The sequence below is a fragment of the Panthera onca genome, chromosome C1, assembly GCF_046562875.1.
Source record: "Panthera onca isolate mPanOnc1 chromosome C1, mPanOnc1 haplotype 2, whole genome shotgun sequence".
NCBI classification, from domain to species: Eukaryota; Metazoa; Chordata; class Mammalia; order Carnivora; family Felidae; genus Panthera; species Panthera onca.
Genome location: NC_138346.1, coordinates 137,138,168 through 137,156,529, shown reverse-complemented (window position 1 = coordinate 137,156,529; position 18,362 = coordinate 137,138,168). Strand labels below are relative to the sequence as shown.

At 40.2% G+C, this 18,362-nt stretch overlaps 1 protein-coding gene and 1 long non-coding RNA gene across 3 annotated transcripts in view; one reads left to right on the top strand and one right to left on the bottom strand.

Moving 5' to 3' along the window:
* Positions 1-3,834, bottom strand: part of PLPPR5 (phospholipid phosphatase related 5) — a 123,890-nt gene extending 120,056 nt beyond the window's left edge. For both annotated transcript variants that reach the window (XM_060622856.3, XM_060622857.3), the window contains exon 1: positions 3,484-3,834. In XM_060622856.3, coding sequence (XP_060478839.1) covers positions 3,484-3,720 — 237 coding nt within the window. In that variant the 5' untranslated portion in view covers positions 3,721-3,834. The remainder of the gene's footprint in view (positions 1-3,483) is intronic.
* The window catches only part of LOC144617219 (uncharacterized), a 28,613-nt gene continuing 13,836 nt past the window's right edge, over positions 3,586-18,362 (top strand). Inside the window, exon 1 of the long non-coding RNA XR_013557472.1 lies at positions 3,586-3,694. This is a non-coding gene — a long non-coding RNA (uncharacterized LOC144617219). The remainder of the gene's footprint in view (positions 3,695-18,362) is intronic.

Sequence of the window (18,362 nt, the reverse complement as noted above, 5' to 3'; positions counted from 1 at the left end):
TAATGAGACCCTAGTCTTCCTCTTTAGCCATATAACCTCTGTGTTCCCCACACAACACTCTGAGAAACAAGACAAACCAACTGCTGCTTCAAGAGTACAGCCTGCATTTTCTGCTACCAAGTGGCTGTCCAGGTAGCTGCTTCTGTGATGTCCCAACTCAAACTCCACTCCAGACTCTTCTTCAAGTCACATCTCAAATGCCACCACTTTCTTCATGAAGCCTTTCCTCACCCCTCCAAATAAAAATGATCTTATTTTCTTCTGAACCACCGGAAGTCTTTGTGGCGTGTGTACGTGTGTGTGTGTGTGTGTGTGTGTGTGTGTGTGTGTGTGTGTCTACACACTTCTATTATGGTGATTTATACTATGACCTTGGCATATTTACTTGATTTCCCAAATTAGGCTGTAAACTCCTTAGGAGTTTGGTTTATTTTTGAAGTTCTCGTTATAACCTCTACTCTGTCTTGAAACACAGGAATTCAATAAACATTTACTGAATTATCACTTCATTAATAATGCCGATGATTTACTGATCTCTTATCTCTTATGAAGTATCCACTATGGGCCAGAGGATGACATTCATGTATTACATCTAATTTAATATGCACAATCCTGAGACTTAGGAAGTTGAGGCTTAACAAGATTAAACAAAGTTGTTCAAGGTTACACAGCAAGTAGGGTTCCCAACAGTTAACACAGCAGCAGGAAGTACTTTGAATCTGAATCCAAATTTGTTAGATTCCTAACCTGGGCCCCAAAACAATACTACATAAAAATGATAAAACTGAAAATACATATTGCTTTTGATTTTTAGATAAATGAATTTAGCAAGTGTGAAACAAAGCCACTGACTGTGGTAGTGAGGAGAGCTACTTTTCAAATTAATCTAAAGAATTAAAAATGATGTTTGAAGGGTAAAAAAATATACAATATGAAGAAGCTTCATCACTACAGTCCAAGAAATGTAAGAGATGGGGACAGAGACTGTTTGAGGCATTTATTCAGAAGTATGACTTAAGAGTAAGCTGAATTTGTATATTATAATAGAAAAGACTCCAGCTGGGGAGTTCAACAAAGTAGGGTTACAATTCTGAGTATGACATTTTTAGCCCTGGTCCTTGGGCAATTAGTTTACCTTTCTAAGCCTCAGTTTTTGCAAATGTTAGGTGACAAGAATAATAATTGCTTTCATAGATAATGCAAATATTAAATGGGTATAAGGTATATAACACGACAAATCATGGGCATTACTAGTATTATTATTGATAACATCACTTTCACATAGAGTGACTATGCCAAGCCAGTATTCTCAAGAGGAATGGAAAGGCAGGACTGCCATTACTATGAGAACGTACTGTTTGGAAAAGCAGAAGGGAAAACAAGGGCCAGCAGCAAAGGTAGCCTCTAAATGCCAACACTTCCTTCCCTTCAGACTGACCCCCCCAAATTCTTTCTCTTGCAACTAAAGGACTGAACGTCAAAATATGATGGGAATCAAGTGAGATCCTCCCTTTTAAAACCTCTCAATTTTTATTCTCCATGCCTGCCGCATCAGCCCTCTCATCCTCTTTCTGAGAACATGCTCTCTGGAAGCAGTAGAAGTACCATGACATTTGGTGCCAGTCCCATGGGCATAAAAACACCACACCTCTCATTTTTATTTTCAGCTCCTTCCATTTTATTATCTGATCCTCAGCGTCCTCAAATGTTATTTGGAGAGGAATGCACTGAGGACTAAATGCTATTATGACTCTTCAGTGCCCAGCACAAAGTAGGCACTCAGTAATGACTAATTCCCTTTCTCCTCCTAGTAGGAAATAATCAACATCTTTGGGCCAATATGTTCTTATCTCTAACTGACACTTTCCACCAAGGATGGGTGGTCAGGATCTGAAGAGTGCTATCTCATTTAAACAAGACACAGAACAGTAATTACCAAGGGAAGCGTTACAGACATTATTGATTATGGTTGCAACCAAACAAGTGACCTAAAAGTGACAGGCTTTTTTCTTAAAAAAAAACAAAAACAAAAAACCCTGAGCTATTTAGTCACCCAGAAAACATGTGCCTGAAAACCCAACAAATGCAGAAAGCAGAAAGAATCCCTCCAACGACTACATTTTCTTTCTTTTTTCAGTTTTTCAAATGGAAGAGAACACAAACATGAAGGTGGATTTCTAGAAAATTACAACACTAAAACAAAACAAAACGCTTTCTGGTGCAAATCAACTATCATGGTACCTGTGATAAACGAAGTTACTTTGAAGTTACCAAGAAGTTACTTGGTGGGATTCCATTATGTGTGTTAGGAACCTCCCGTTATTTGGAAAAATATTAAATCATTTCCCCTAAAATCAAAGCAAACATGAATATCCAAACCCAGGATATATCATCAATGTACTCAAGATTCATTGTTAAAATGTACACATTCAGCCACTAAAATAAAACTTCCTTTTCCCTGTCCTCTTCATTTTCCAATTTCCTGTTTGCTATCTATTGAGAGTTGAAAGAGAGAGAGAGAGAGAGAAGCGGTACCACTGGAAGGAAACCTCCAATACTTTGACAGTAACAGAGGAACCATAATGTTTTCTTTAAGAAACACCACCAGTTCTACCAATAACTTTGCACCATATTCACATATGTAAATTATTATGTGATAATCCTTCTAATAATTATACGTGTGTGTATATGCGTGTATGTCCTTATACACACACAGACACACACACACACACACACACACACACACACACACAGAGTCCCAAAACCTCCAAGGCATTCTAAGCAAAGCTATCAGAGATAAGGACTTAAGATGCCCAGAGACCAGACTGGAGCAGCCTTTAAATGAATCTTGTAATTTGGACACAGCTCCTGCTTTTCAGCAAGCACTGCTGCTGGACCCTTCCACTTAGCAGTTTTCAACCTTCTTTTTTAGCTATTTGTTCCCTGGTCAGCTTAGTCCCACTGGCACTTTCATGTGAAAGGGAAGGCGGTGGTAAAACGGGAATACGCGCCCAGACTCAGGAAGCAGGAGTCCCCTCCACACCCCAGCAACTGATGCCCTCTCCTCCTCGCCGGCCCGCGGCTGCTCATCTTCCAGAGGCAATCTCAGAGCAGGCGGCCAGCGGAGCAAGGCCACTGAGTGGAGGAAGTAGAAATTCAACCCGAGGGCTCACCTCCTCCCCAGCCTCGACCCCCCACCCATCACCTCCCACGGCCCCCTTCCCTCTCATCCTCCTCCCCGCCACCCAACACTGCAGCCGCAGCAGGGGGTGCGGGGGTGGCATGTGGGGAGAGGTGCGGGATTCCTTCGCACCCACCCCTGACGCGCCCTAGAAGAATGTCCTCTGGGGAAGGGGCTGCCCACAACTTGGAGGAACTTAGAAGGCAAAGCTGCCGCTCCCCGACCCTCAGCGGGGCCTCCACCCCGAAGGTGAGGGGCGACAGAAGGGAGTCCGACGCGAGGGCGGGCCCCCCAGGGCTTACCACGAGCACTGGGACCCCGGCGGCCAGCGAGTAGAGGAGCACGGGGGGCACGGCGCTGCTGTCCTCCGGGCCCGGGTAGGGCTTGCGGTAGGCGCTGTCGTGGCAGAAGAAGCCCTGCACGTTCACGGTGAACGTGTCGGTGTACTCGAAGTAGTACGCCAGCATCACCGTCCCTGCCATGATCACCATCTGGAAATAGAGCATGCTGCTGGTGAGCGCCGCGGGCAGCAGGGGCATGCACGCCTCCCGGGCCGGGCCGAGCCGAGCGGGCGGCGGACGCGGCGGGCCCCCTCCCGGGTCCGCCGAGGCAGCCACCGGGGGCGCGGCGGCGGGGGCGGCGGGAGGACGAGGCGCGGGAGGAGGGATGGAGTCGCTGGAGGAAGAGGCGGAGGCAGGTCCGGGTTTCGAGGCGCCAGCAGGCTGCAGAGGAGGCGGCTACCCCCAGACGAGCCCCCTCTCCCCTCCCCGCCCCCCGCCCGCCGCAAGCGCCGCCCGCCCGGGCGCGGGGTCGCGCGGGAGGGCGGGGAGTCCCGGGCGCCGGGCAGCGGCCGCAGCGCCCAGCGAGAGACTGTTCGCGATGCAGCAGCGCCGGGTGAAGCCCCCAGGCCCGCCCGGAGGAGGCGGCGTCGGAGGACGGAGCGGCAGAAGTCGGGACAGCGGCACCTGTACCCCTTGGAGGGCGGACGCAGTGGAGCCGGAGAAGCTCCTCGCGGGGGTAAAAACCAAAAAAAAAAAAAAAAAAAAAAAAAAAAAAAAAAAAAAGATGGGGGAGGGGAGGCAGTAGAGAAGGAGCTTCTAGAAACTCCTTTCTGAGGCAGCAGCTGGGCTGTTTAAGAAACCCGCACAACGCCTGGGAAAATGGTGCGTGGACGCGTCTTCGGAGCGCAAACCCCACCGAAGCTCAACGTGCCGGATGCCGCGCGGCGAGTTTCAGCCGGCGCTCGCTTGGATTCTTTAACCCCGCGCAGGACACACGCCAAGCGGTGGTTTCCAGGCACAATTAGAAAAATGATCTCAGAGCATTTTAGATTCGGGGTTTCTCTGCCTCCCCTCTAGCTTCCTAGGGCTTTGTAATGTAGAAACACAATCATAGTTCGGTAGCTCCTGAAGCATCATCTTTCGTACAACGGCCCTTTCATCGTTCATGTATTCTCCACTTGCTCATCTTCCCAGTCTCCTTTTATTAGCTGCTTGTGAGAAGAGGCATTGCAGATTCCTGGCACCCAGTGGTGCCTGCCACCAGGGAAGGGAAAAGAGCTATTTACCTCATCTCACTATTCCCTGAGTTCCGGGGAATTGCTGGGATTCCCCACCGGTCAGGTGGAAAGGAGAGGGAGACCAACGCGGGTCCCATCACAGGCGTACGAAGCACACCCATACATGGGCATACACGCGTGTGCATAGCTCTGTAAGTAGCTTTGGCACTGCATATATGTAAAGAGCCCATTCCGTGATGCCATGTGGGTCCCTGCGTGCAAGCTTAGGCAGCAAACTTGGGGGTGGGGGTGGAGGTGGGGGAGGATCTTAGCGGAGCCTGACACTGCTCACATCCTCCACTCTAGAGGGCAGGTAAGGAAACATATGTAAGAGACAAGGGAATGGAAATATTCCTAGAGCCCTTCCCGTCTCATTAAAATGTAGATTACTTTAGCAGGTTTCTAGAATATTCATTCATTTTAATGGGTTGTACTTGATGATTTTTAGAGGTGGGTCTTTGTAATAGGATAAAGCAACATTGGTAGTCTACTAAGGCTATTTAAATTTGGCAAATGATTGGTATTTTGGGGAAGTAATGGCAGTGTGAATTTCTTTAATGTAGGATACCTTATTCTCCATATGTTATTAAACATCCTTTAATAGCTACTTACTGGATAAAAGACACTGAACAACATGTATAATAAGCAGTTTGGAGCAGTGGGAGGGAATGGTTCCTTAAGTGGACAAGAGTAGCATACCTTATTATGAAAATAAAACTACTACAAAGGTACATGATTTAATGACCCATTCAGAGAATCATTTTAAGACTGTAGGAGTGTTTTAACTAGTCCTCTGATTCTAAGTAGGAATCCCCCAAACCTTTCTACTTAATAGAAATTTTGGGAACATGGTACTAATTTTTAAAGGTAGATTTTAAGGGTAACTTGGATTAAGGAAAGTGATGTAGGTAATTTATCCAAGCCAATGAAAACATACATTATTTTTGAAATTAAAATGCATTGTATTACACTGTTAACATGTATTGAGTGCCTGGTACCGTGAGTGTAACAAAGCAGGGCCCTTGTGTGTCCTGTTCACTGTTCTGTCCCCCCACATGAGGAGTGTATGCCACATTGTAGGTATTCAGTAAATATGTTGAATAAATTAATGAATGTGTTCCTCTAAGAACAATGGTGAAGTATGTTCACATGTAAGATTTATAGCAAGGGTTAGGGAATCCTAATCTTTATGTCCTAAGATAAATATAAACTGCTTACTTACATGGCATACTGACATTGAAGGTATAAGGTGAATGTAAGAGCAGCAACTTTGGCACTGCCTCAGTTTAAATCCCAGCTCTGCCACTTACCAGCTCTGGAAACCTGACCAAGATGCTGGACTCTTTTTTTCTGCTTTAGTTTTGCCACTGGTAAAACCGAGATAGTATTAGTACCTACTTTACAAGGTTGGTATGAGGATTAATGATGGTCACTTATGTCTGGCACATAGTGAGCACCTATATCACGTTTAAATTTATAAAATTTGATTCCTAGACATAAACATATCTGGACTACTTTAACTCGGGTCACTCCAACATTTATCACCAGTCACTTCCTTCTGATTTTTGGCTTACAAAATGATTCTGGGTGTATCCATAATTCTGTAGGTGTATATATTTTTCCAGATTTATGCACATCTGAAAGAGATGCCATCCATCTCAGGAATAAGATATTATTTTCCTTCAGAATCTTCAATATCTCCATCATTTGTCCACATTAGACATAGTCAAATAGCGTTATTGATTGATTTATGGTTGACTAATGATCCAATGCTGAAAATCAGAGTTAATACTGAATCTTAACTCACTTTATAAAGATACCAACATTAAATTCAACTTCCATGAATATTTGAGCAGATTGGTTATTCATAGAAATGATGTGAGGTGGATGAAAGAGCGTGAGCTGTGTACCCTTGGGCTGGTTACTTTACTTTCCTAAGTCTGAGCTTTTTCGAGGACAAAGTGAACTAGTCTTTCTTATTTATTTTGACAATTAAGTGAGAATATATAAAGTACCCAGCCAAAAGAAGATACTTGTTTAGTATGATTCTTCACTTTATTTTCTTATAAATTATTTAACCTAATTCTTTTCCAAAATATATCTTTTCAACTTCAAAGAATCCTTGGGAATCCTACCACGTAATCTACCTTTTACTGTTTCTAGATTAACAACAGCACTGCTCATATTTAATCCTTTGGAATCCTTGCCTAAATTCTTAGTTTAACTTAATTCTTAAGCACATCATTGTGTTTTCAAATATATTATAGCAGTCAGTCTTTCTTGAAACATTGTACTGTCCTGCAAATTCTCCCCATCTCAGCCCCTACCAAGGAGGATAATCTAGTAAAAACTGTGGTATTTATAACTTTTATTTTCCAACTTCCAGTGACTCATTATATTTATTTGCATGTCTTAACAACCACTATGATCTTACTGTGTTTCTTCACCCATAAAACATGAACCATGATAAATACGGAGACAAATCTTGTGGGAGTCATTTATCATTTGCAGTATCTCTCATCTTTCCACCTCAATACTAATGTTCTAATAAGAACTAGTAAGGTGCTAGACCAGCAGGAAGATGTAGTCCTTGTCTATATGGTTTATAACTTTTCGTCCACAGGCAGAAGACAAATGCACAAAAATTGGGGGTGGACTTTTATGCTGGTAGCAGTGTAAAGACCAACTGAATGAATGATCTTTGGGAAGCCATGCATTGACTATTTTTGGATAGCTAGATAAATGAACATATTCTTCTTCTACTTTGAAAATCTAAGGGGCTTGCTGGAAGGGAACTGGAAATGTACCTAGGTCCTCAAAATTATTACCAGTTGGGTTCTGTACAATAAATCTGTGACTATCAAGAGAGGCAGACTGAGATTTTCCACTAACATCCAAGGGTTTGTCCCTCATTAGTTCATAGACAGAATGATTTTGTCAAAGATGACTGAGCATTTCCAAGGACAAATGAAGATACAGAATATTAAACATTGGGTTTCCATGTGTTTCAAGTAACTCAGAGGTAAGCCGAGGCATTTTCCTGAACTTTTCTCATTCCATGGTGCAAAAATAGAAAAAAAAAAAAAATAACATTACTGTCAATGCATAGCTGAGATGGTGAGGTATGAAGGATTCAGAAGACTTTACATAAGACAGACTAGGGCACCCTCTCCAAAAGAACAAAGTCCTCCTTTTGACAACAACAATGACAAAATCAGTGACAATAACAACAAGAATGTGCATAATGCTAAACTTGAGCTGGAGATGTTGGAGGAGATTCATGAGCATGAAAAGTTAGATGACTTTGTACTAATGAGGAACTTTAAATATTAACATATAGATTGGTGGAAAGTCTAATGGGAATAGATTTGGAAAGTGGTTTTTTTAAATAGGCCAGGTAATTGCTTTCAGAATAAGTAAAGGCATCTGGCAATTCATTCTAATAGTTATTAAACTACAAAAGGCAATATCTTGACAGATCTTTATTGAACTGGATCCAGAGAAGGAGCAAATACATGAGTTTACTAACTCTCAATTCGATACAGAGAACATCCCAGAAACTTGAATAAGAGATACGATGGAGATGTAAGACTGGTTAACTCAAGAAATGTGCTTAAATGTGTTCATATAAATTCAAAGATACAGCATCCTCAAAGGCAAACTAAAGAAAGCTAAGGACATTTGGGATTACACCTTGACCTCTTATTATTGACATTATAGTGCACTGCTTCCTCACAGAATAATCGTCAGTGCTTGCTGTAGGAGGTAGCTGCTTTCTCAAGAAAACAGAAGGAAAAACAAGCTAGTGTAGTAATTTGTATGTCTGTCTTTGAGGTTCCAACTGTAATGGGATGTTTATCTCAAAGGCCAGAAACTTCTGACCTGGTCAAGAAGTATTTATCTTCAGTTAGACCCCTGAGGTATCTTTAAAGTGCCTTACTCTGTGACTACATCACGGCTGATCCTATTATTCTACATTTCCAGTATTATTTTAAGTTTTCACTTTAAAAACAGTTATCACAAACCAAGTACATATTTTATTGGAGCACATATTAAGTGTAGTTATATATCACTGAAATCAATGGCATGAAATTGATGGACTAAAAGAGTTAACATCTATGAGATATTAAGGCTGGGAAAGAATAGAAAAATTTAATATGTTACCAACTGAACACTCCTATATTAAAATAAAAAAGTTACTGAGTTAGGAAGAGTTAATTGGAACATGATAATACTATGTGGCCGTGGCAGTCAGCATATCTGAATCTCAGTTTGCTCATTTGTAAAATTGGGTTAATGAATCTTTACAAAGACATTGAAAGGCTTATATTAATAAAATGCTTTGAAAATATCAAAGCATTGGGCTACTCTGCATTAGAAAGTATATCATAAATTAGGAGGAGAAAATGCCTAATCTAAGTGAGAGCTGAATTTTCTCCCCAGTACTGAGTTCCAACTCAAAAAACTCTGATTATTTGGGGCACCTGGGTGGCTCAGTCGGTTAAGCGTCCGACTTCGGCTCAGGTCACGATCTCGCGGTCCGTGAGTTCGAGCCCCGCGTCAGGCTCTGGGCTGATGGCTCAGAGCCTGGAGCCTGTTTCCGATTCTGTGTCTCCCTCTCTCTCTGCCCCTCCCCCGTTCATGCTCTGTCTCTTCTCTGTCTCAAAAATAAATAAACGTTAAAAAAAAAATTAAAAAAAAAAAACTCTGATTATTTGCTATCTGTTCTGTTTCCACACAGGTGAATACTGGATTATTTACCATATGTTTCCATCATTTAAAAAAAACTCACATTGCTTGATTAAATATAAATCCATGGGTCCATGACATTGGGGGAAGTTTCAAAATATTCAAGTTCCCTGAGAATAACTTTAAACAATTATTAAGGATAAGGACATAGGCGTATGTCAGTGAAGTGATGGGTGAGCAAGCCCAAGAACTGAGGACTCAACAGAACCGAGCTCATATCTTTGTTCTGTAGATTCATAATTATGGGACCTTGGTGAAGTCATTTTAGTTTCTTAGTTTCTGTAATACCCTAAAATGAGGATAATGCTGCCTACTTCACCAAGTTGTAGCACAGAGTCTGGGCCATTCATGACAATAAATGATCATTATAGTTATTATTACTCTTCTGGTATAATTAATCCTGCCACTGCTGGATCAGCAAAACTTTCATTGCATAAGATTTTGCTGTGTAAGATTTTGCTGAACTGTCTATGTAACATCATGTTACTTGAAGACACCTGAAAGTCCTTACTTGTGCTGTGATAAATGAGGACTGTCCTAAATGAAATCACAAATTGTGCTAACACTGGAGTTTCTTTAGAGGTGTTATGGAAAATGTGGGGCAAACTATGCTGGTGACAGCTGCAGGTCCTTTGTCAAAGGTACAGATTGTGAATGGTAATAAGCATTTGTTTAGTTGTCCTTCAGTGTACTGGATAATGATTGAAACAAAGATACGGTGAAACAAAAATGGTTCCTTACATTCATATATGGACCATAATCAATTATTAATTTAGAATCAGACAATTTTTAGAATGCTATTTTAGTGAGGGCACGAAAACTTCTGGCTTAATGAATTTCTGGTATAAATTTAGTCATACTTGGTTGGATAGATTATTAAATTACTAGATTGTTTTCACCTTATGGGTTTACAAAATAAGCTAGTAAAATAAAGTTTTGGTCAAGGAAAGAAAAGAAAAGAAAGACAAAGAACTTTTTTATAAGATCTTAATTGCTGCAATGGAAGATAATAAGTAGCAGAAAGCATTACCTCTAAAATATAAGTATTATATGTTGTAACACCTTGAAAGAAAGTTGGGGGAAGTTTTTGGAAGAGAAACCTATCACTGTGCATGTTGTTATGTGTACTTTTCTGATTATCACTTTTTGTTATTAAATCAGGCCTTGATTAATCATATTTTATTACATCAACCTTATCCTTATTATAACCAATGCTTCAAATGTAATGATGTCTTCAATTTAATGTAATGGGTAAGAATAAAATATTTTAGTTTGTTTTCCACTCACTGATGGCTTCCTTTAATATTCTTCTGGCTCATGTGGATCTCTAATAAAAATAGAAGAACATGAATAGTAAAATCTTAATTAACTTCATAAAATTCTCATAAAATAGGGTATCTTGGGGGAACTACTGCTTTTATTAATAGAAACCCTTCACATTTTTTGGAGGAACTCTTTTTTCCAGTTTCACTGAGAAGTAATTGATGTACATCACCATTTAAGGTATACAGCATTGTGGTTTGATTTATGTATATTGTGAAGTGATACCACAATAGATTGAGTTAATATCCATCTTCTCATATACAATGAAAAGAAAAGAAAGAAGAAAAAATTTTCTCCTTGTGATGAGAACTCTTGAGATTTACTCTCCTAATTTTCCTATGTATCATGCAGTTGTGCGTTTCGTTCCCAGTACTTATTTGTCTTCTAACTAGTTCGTGCCTTTCAACCGCCTTCTTCAATTCCCTGTCCCCACACCCTCCACCCCTGGTAACCAGAAGTCTGATCTCTTCCTCTATGAGCTTGTTTTTTTGTTGTTGTTTTTGTTTGCTTGCTTGCTCTTAGATTCCACATGTAAGTGAAATCATACAGTATTTGTCTTTCTCTGATTTATTTTGTTTAGCATAATGTCTTCAAGGTCCATCCATTTTTTTTTATGGCTGAATAATATTCTATTATGATGAATATTCATTCATCAGTGGCTACTGAGGTTGTTTCCATGTCTTGGCTATTGTAATAATCCTGCTATGAACATGGGGGTACAATATCTTTTCAAGCTAGGTTTTTCATTTCCTTTGGATATAATCTCAGAAGTGGAATCGCTGGATCATATGGTTGTTCGACTTTTACATTTTTGAGGACCCTCCTTACTAGTTTCCACAGTGGCTGCACCAATTTGTAATTCCACCAACAGTGCACAAGGATTGCATTTTCTTTACATCCACAAACTAGCATTTGTTATCTCTAGTCTTTTCGTTGATGGCCATTCTAATAGGCATGAGGTCATAGCTCATTGTGGTTTTAATCTGCATTTACCTAATGACTTGTGATGTTGAACATTTTTTTCATGTACCTGTTAGCCTTCTTCTTTGGAGAAATGTCTGTTGAGGTACTTTGCCCATTTTTAATTGGATTATTTGGCTTCTTGAGTTCTTTGCATATTTTAAATATTAATGCCTTATCAGATATATGGTTTACAAATACTTTTTTTCCAATTCCGTAGGTTGTCTTCTCACTTTCTTGGTGGTTTCTTTTGCTGTGAAGAAGCTTTTTAGTTTGATGTAGTCTTGTTTGTTTATTTTTTATTTTGTTGTTTGTGCCTGAAGTATCATGTTAAAAAATTCATTCCCAAGGAACATACTAAGGAGGTTTATTTCTAAGTTTTTATCCTAGGAATTTTACGGTTTCAGATCTTACATTTAAATCTTTAATTCATTTGAGTTCATTTTTGCAATGGGTAGGATATGGGTTCAGTTTCATTCTTTTACACGTGAATATTCCATTTCTCAGTACCATTTATTGAAAATACTGCCTTTTCTCCATTGGTCTGTCTGTTTTTATGCCAGTACCATACTGTTTTCATGACTATATCTTTATAGTCTATTTACATTTCTTTGATTGTTCACAATTCAACTATAATGTGTCTCAATATTGTTTTATTCAGGTTCAACCTATTTGGGGTTCTTTGGGCCTCATAGATCTAAATGTGCATTTCTCTCCCTGGGTTTGGTACATTTTCAGCCATTATTGCTTTAAATATACTTTCTGTCCCTTTCTCTTTCTCTTTCTCTTATCCTTCTGGAATTTTCATGATGTGAATGTTGGTTCTTTTCATTGTGTCCTATAATCCATAGCTGTCTTCACTCTTTTTCTCTCTTTTTGCTCTTCTGGGTAATTTTCAATATCCTATTCTCCAGGTTGTAATTCTTCTGCATGGTTGAGTCTACTTTTGAAATTCTACTGACTTTTTCATTGCAGTTATTTATTTTGCAACTCTAAAATTTCTGTTTGACTTTTTTTTTTTTTTTGATGGTTCCTTTTCCCTTTTCAAACTTCTCATTTTGTTCATGCATTTTCCTAATTTTGTTTGGTTGTCTGTGTTTTCTTATTCACTAAACTTTCTTAAAGAATTATTCTGAATTCTTCATAGTTTATAGATCTCCATTTATTGGAGCAGTTAGTGGAGCTTTATCAGTTTCCTTTGGTGTTGTCATATTTACTTGATTTTTTGTGATCCTTGATTCCTTATGTTGGTATGTGTACATTTGAGGAATTGGGCCCCTCTCCCAGACTTTATAGGTTTGCTTTGGCAGAGACAGTTCTTCACCAGTCAGCTCAGTTGGGTTTCTGGGTGTCTCCTGGTAATGTCTTTGGGCAGGTGGAGGCTGCTATTATGGTCTGTTTTGGGGTGAGGCAAAAGTTTGAGTCTGAAGATGGGAATGAGGGTGTTGTGCCACTGGCTGAGAATAGCTGGATAAGACTGCTGGCTGGATCTCTACCCAAGAGAAGTTTAGGCTGGGCTCTACATTTTCCTGCATTCTCTGTTCAGGCTTACTAGATATCTGGGATTGGATACTATTTTCAGTAGTAGATGGGGCTGTGAATTAGCTTCCCTGCATTGGCACGTCAGCAGGATACAACCCAAGGTCTGCAAAGCTCATTGTCTGGGGACATGAATCAGGCCAGAGTGGGCACTGAATTCCATGGTCAGCTGAGGCCATTGATTTTGCTCTGTGTAAGGGGGAAGCCAGGCACTGTCCTCTCTGTTCAAGTGACACTCTGTGTAGGCCTGTAGAATAGGCAATACAGCTTCCTGTGTGCTCTGATTAGGTTCCCTGGTTGATAGGCTGAATGCCGCACTCAGCATTGAGTGGGGCTACAAATTAGATTCCCTGTGCAGGTGCAGTAGTAGAAGCAGCTGTAAAGCCAGTAAAGCTCTTTGTTGTCTCAACTCGAGCTGGTTCCCTTACTGACCAGGCTACTGGCTTTGCTCAGTGGACTATCATCTCTGCCTGCCTGCCTCTTGGCTCGAGTGCCCCTGGGCCATACAGTTTCCAGTAGTTGTCTCCAGCCCTTCTGGTCAGGTGAGGCGAAATATAATTCCCCACAGTGTCTCCACAGGTGGAGCTGTGTTGTAGTTCTCTTGCCTGGGAGAGGGAGGAGCCGCTCCACTCTGCTCTCAGTTTCCCAAACTGGCTGTCTGGTTTGCAAAGGGCCCTGAGCTGTCCTCAGCCTCCACTATGAATTAACTCCCCAGCCTGTGCATAGCATGGGGGTACTCCATGCCCAGTAGTGGCTTTTCTTGAAATGTGCTTTTGTTTTATTGAAACAACAAAACTATTAATTAAGCAACTACTCTATGCTAGAAGCAAGGGGAAGTGTTTTACTCTCATACCTCTGAACCTCACAACTACCCCTCGTTTACTGGTGAGGTGTGGCAGCACCAGTCATAGTTTGCCTAAAAAGTAGTGTGCAGATACTACCACTAGAACTATTCCACCTAATTGAGGCTTTCAGGGTGTGTGGGGTCCAATTTGAATAAGTCAGGTTTTTACTAATCAAGATACCTATTTGTAATTCTACAATAGCAATTTAAAATGGAAGCTGCTCTGTAGTGGCACAGAGTTTTCACTTTGGTGGTTAGTGGACCTGGAAATGAGACCATAGGCTTCAGGAGTATATGCCCATAGATCCCTTTAACATTTGACGATCCAGTTTAGCTACTAACCTAGGAGTGGAAGATTCAGGGAGGATTGGGGATTGGTGCTTGTATCAGTCTGCTTGGGCTGCCATAACAAAATACCATAGACTTCGATAGCTTAAACAACAGAAATTTGTATTTTTACACTTCTGGAGGCTAGAAGTCTGAATCAAGGTGCCACCACAGTTGGGTTTGGATAAGACCTCTCTGGTTTGTAGACAGTGCCTTCTCACTGTGGTCTTACATGGTCTTTCCTCTGTGCTTGCACGGAAAGAGAGAACTCTGGTGTCTCTTCCTCTCCTTATGAGAACAACTATCCAATCAGATTAGGGTCCCACCCTTATGACCTCATTTAACCTTAGTTATCTCCCTTAAGGTCCTATCTCCAAATAGAGTCACATTGAAGGCTAGAGCTTCAACATACGAATTTCGGAGGGGCATAATGCAGTCCAGAACAGACTCCTGTTGCTCTCCCAATTCAATACATTGGAATGTTTTATTAGGTTGAACCATATGAACTTGCCATTTCTACAGATGCCAACTAATTGATTATTGGCAACTTCAAATGGATTAACCTATACAAGGTCAATACAAATATGTTTGATTGTTGAACTATCCAGATGATTATTCCATAAATTATCACATTAAGAAATAATAAGTTACATTTACTCATTTTTAATGATATCCATGCCCTCCCAATCTGATAGATTTCCAGTTGAACTCTTTAAAAGTTAAGTTTGAGACCAAGTGTATTTTTATTACCTCATTGTAAAAGTCAGAAAGCATGAGTTAAAATGACATCAATGGCACATAACTTTAACGACTTACTTGGCAGTACAACTGTACTAAAACTGAAGGACAGTCTTACTCAGTTGTGCAGCCAGAAGTACAAAATGAATAAACATTAGGGAGTTTGGGCTAAGCACACATATATTTTTTGTCTTTGGGTCAGAAATTTAATTGCTTCTTCTTGCTCATATAGATTAGGATGCTGAATGCTATGCTCCAGGAATTGCAACAAATCAATTACTGACAAGTAATGGAGTCCAGTATCAAGTGAGATAAGGATGCTTAGGAATCATTTTCGTCAGAAGGCTTACCAGTGCTGTCTGAATCACCCAAGCCTTCTTTGTGTTTAAGTATTGCCTCCTTCTCTCCAGCTGGCTATGACTGCCTACAAGGACCAGTGAAAATAATGCATCTATCATATATCATCCTCAGATTACATGGACCCCCAGTTCTGTCAGTGTTGCTCAAAACAAGTTTCCCAAATTCCTTGCCTGTAGACGCTCGCCCCATAAGATAACCTTGTACTGGAAAAGCATGCAAGTTTGTGTTTTCACTTATTTAGAAACATATTTATTAAGAATTTACACTCTACAAAGATCTGACCTAGGAATAGCAGAACAGATTATCTCCCATCTGCTCATAAAACAGATGATAAGAAAGTCAGTGTTACAAGTCCCCACACCTGAAAACCAGGAGAATAAAAATTTCTAAAAATATATACTGTCCTACCTTAATGTGGTTGAAGATGGGAGGGAAAACAGACATGATTTATTATTATTATTTTGCTAAACACTTTTCATGCTTTAATCTTATTTATTTCTAGAACTTTGTAAAATAAGTATCATTCCCCCCTGCCTTTGCCAAATCTCAATCTCAGAGAGGGTTTCCCACTTTCCCATGATTAATAAGTAGCAGAACTGATGTTTGAATCTAGATCTGGCTGGATTGCATCATATTGACACATGCTGTGTCAATTCTTCAAATACCATTTATCTTTAATATAAATATATTAAAATATATATTTGAATAGATAAACAAGATGTGGTATATCCATATTAAAGTATACTACCCAACCGTAAAAAGGAATAAAACTCCATAACTTGGATGAATCTTAGAGGCATATGCTGAGTGACAGAAGCCAGTCTCAAAAGGTTACATACTATGCAAGTCTATTTACATGTCATTCTTGGAAAGACACACCTACAGTGATGGAGAACAGATCAATGGTTGCCAGAGACTAGGAGTGGGTGTTGGTATGATATAAAGGAGTAGCACTAAGGAGTTCTTTGGGGTGGTGGACCTGTTCTGCATCCCAATTTTGGCAATAATCTGAACTACACATGTGATGTAATTCATAGAACTATACACTAAGACCTCAAAAAATGTTTGAAAAGGAAATATTCAAAGGGTGAAAAATGGCAGATATTTTTCTAATAAGACTTCTGGGGTTTTTTTTATAGTTTTATTCTTACACATAAAGGTGGCATGTTTTATGAGAGTTTGTAATCCCATAGAGAAAAGCATATATTCTGACTTACCTGTATCTCAAAGACAATAAAATGTGATGCTTAGGAATGATGGAGACTGATAGGTACTTGCAAGTTTCTTGGAGTTGGTATATATGTTTTATATCTGAAGGAATAATGTGAGCATTTCAGATAAGAATTCAGTGCATTAAGGGGTGCCTTGGTGGCTCAGTTGGTTAAGTGTCTAACTTCAGATCAGGTCGTGATTTCATGGTTCATGGGTTTGAACCCCTTGTCAGGCTCTGTGCTGACAGCTCAGAACATGGAGCCTGCCTCAAATTCTGTGTCTCCCTCTCTCTTTGCCCCTCCCCCCGCTCTCACTCTCTCTCTCTCTCTCTCTCTCTCTCTCTCTCTCTGAAAAATAAATAAACATTAAAAAATTAGAATTCAGTGTATTGAGAGGAACATCCCATCCAATAGAGGAGTGGGGGGATAATGTAGATAAATCTTTCTGCCAGAGCCATTTCCCACAATAGTTGGTGGCAGAAATAGGCACCCTATCCCAGTGATTAGAGGAAAGCACACTGATTCTCATGGAGAACTAAAGAACTATGAAAGAGACATTGGAAAAAACACAGTTGTGCCAGTTAAGCCTAGCAAATGGAGTTTGGGAAGAGGCTGGAGCTGGTGGAAGGAGAGAGTACCAGGCCTTCACCTGGTCACATCAGGTAACAGGTCATCCTCTGACCATATCCACTGACAACATCCCCTTGCTATACCTAAAACTTATAGCTTCGTCAGGATTGGCTTAGGAACTTGCATCCTTGAAGGTTAGGGAGGCTGCAGAGGGTGAGCTGGCCCTTTAAGCAGTTCTGCTGTAGCTTCAAAAGGTTACCGTGCTTTCCCAAGACTTCGGGCATGTTATTAAATGAGTTAATGTATGTGAAAAGAGTACTATAAATTGTAGGGTACCACAGAAGCACTAATTATTAACCTTGAGGCGGGGAGACTGACTCAATGGAATATATTAAACTAGAGGATTAATCTGTAAGGTAACCAAAATACCAAATGCTCGGTCTTCCAAATTTTTAAACATGCATTTCAGGTAGACATAATCCATATGTGCCCGCACATTGTGCACATATTCATACTGCACATTAATAAACACATATAAATGAGCTGAAAATTGTGAATTACTCAGTAAAACCACAGCAGCCCATCTTGATAAGATTACCCCTTCAGAAAAATCCATTAAAATGCAAATATGTTAAATAAATCAAATTTGGGGGGTCAAATTTTCTAGGGAAGTACAATCTGTTAGCAATATTGCATCTCTATGGAATTTCCATCTGAATTGTACTAATGATGTGCAGACTGAGAGTGCAGTGAAAGAAAAATTTCCAAGACTATGGGCTTCAGCTCTAGCAGATGTTGTATGTTCTGATAACTAAATCAAAATGAGATGGATAAAAACCATTGCACATGCTTTACATATATTTTCTAAAAGAGAGATACTCTATAATGAGCAATTCAGAGAGGAAATGAAGTATACACTATCTTAAAATGACATAATTCACATATATCAAAATATTAAATATATTTACAACATTATGCCAATCTCTTTTATAGGCATACTGG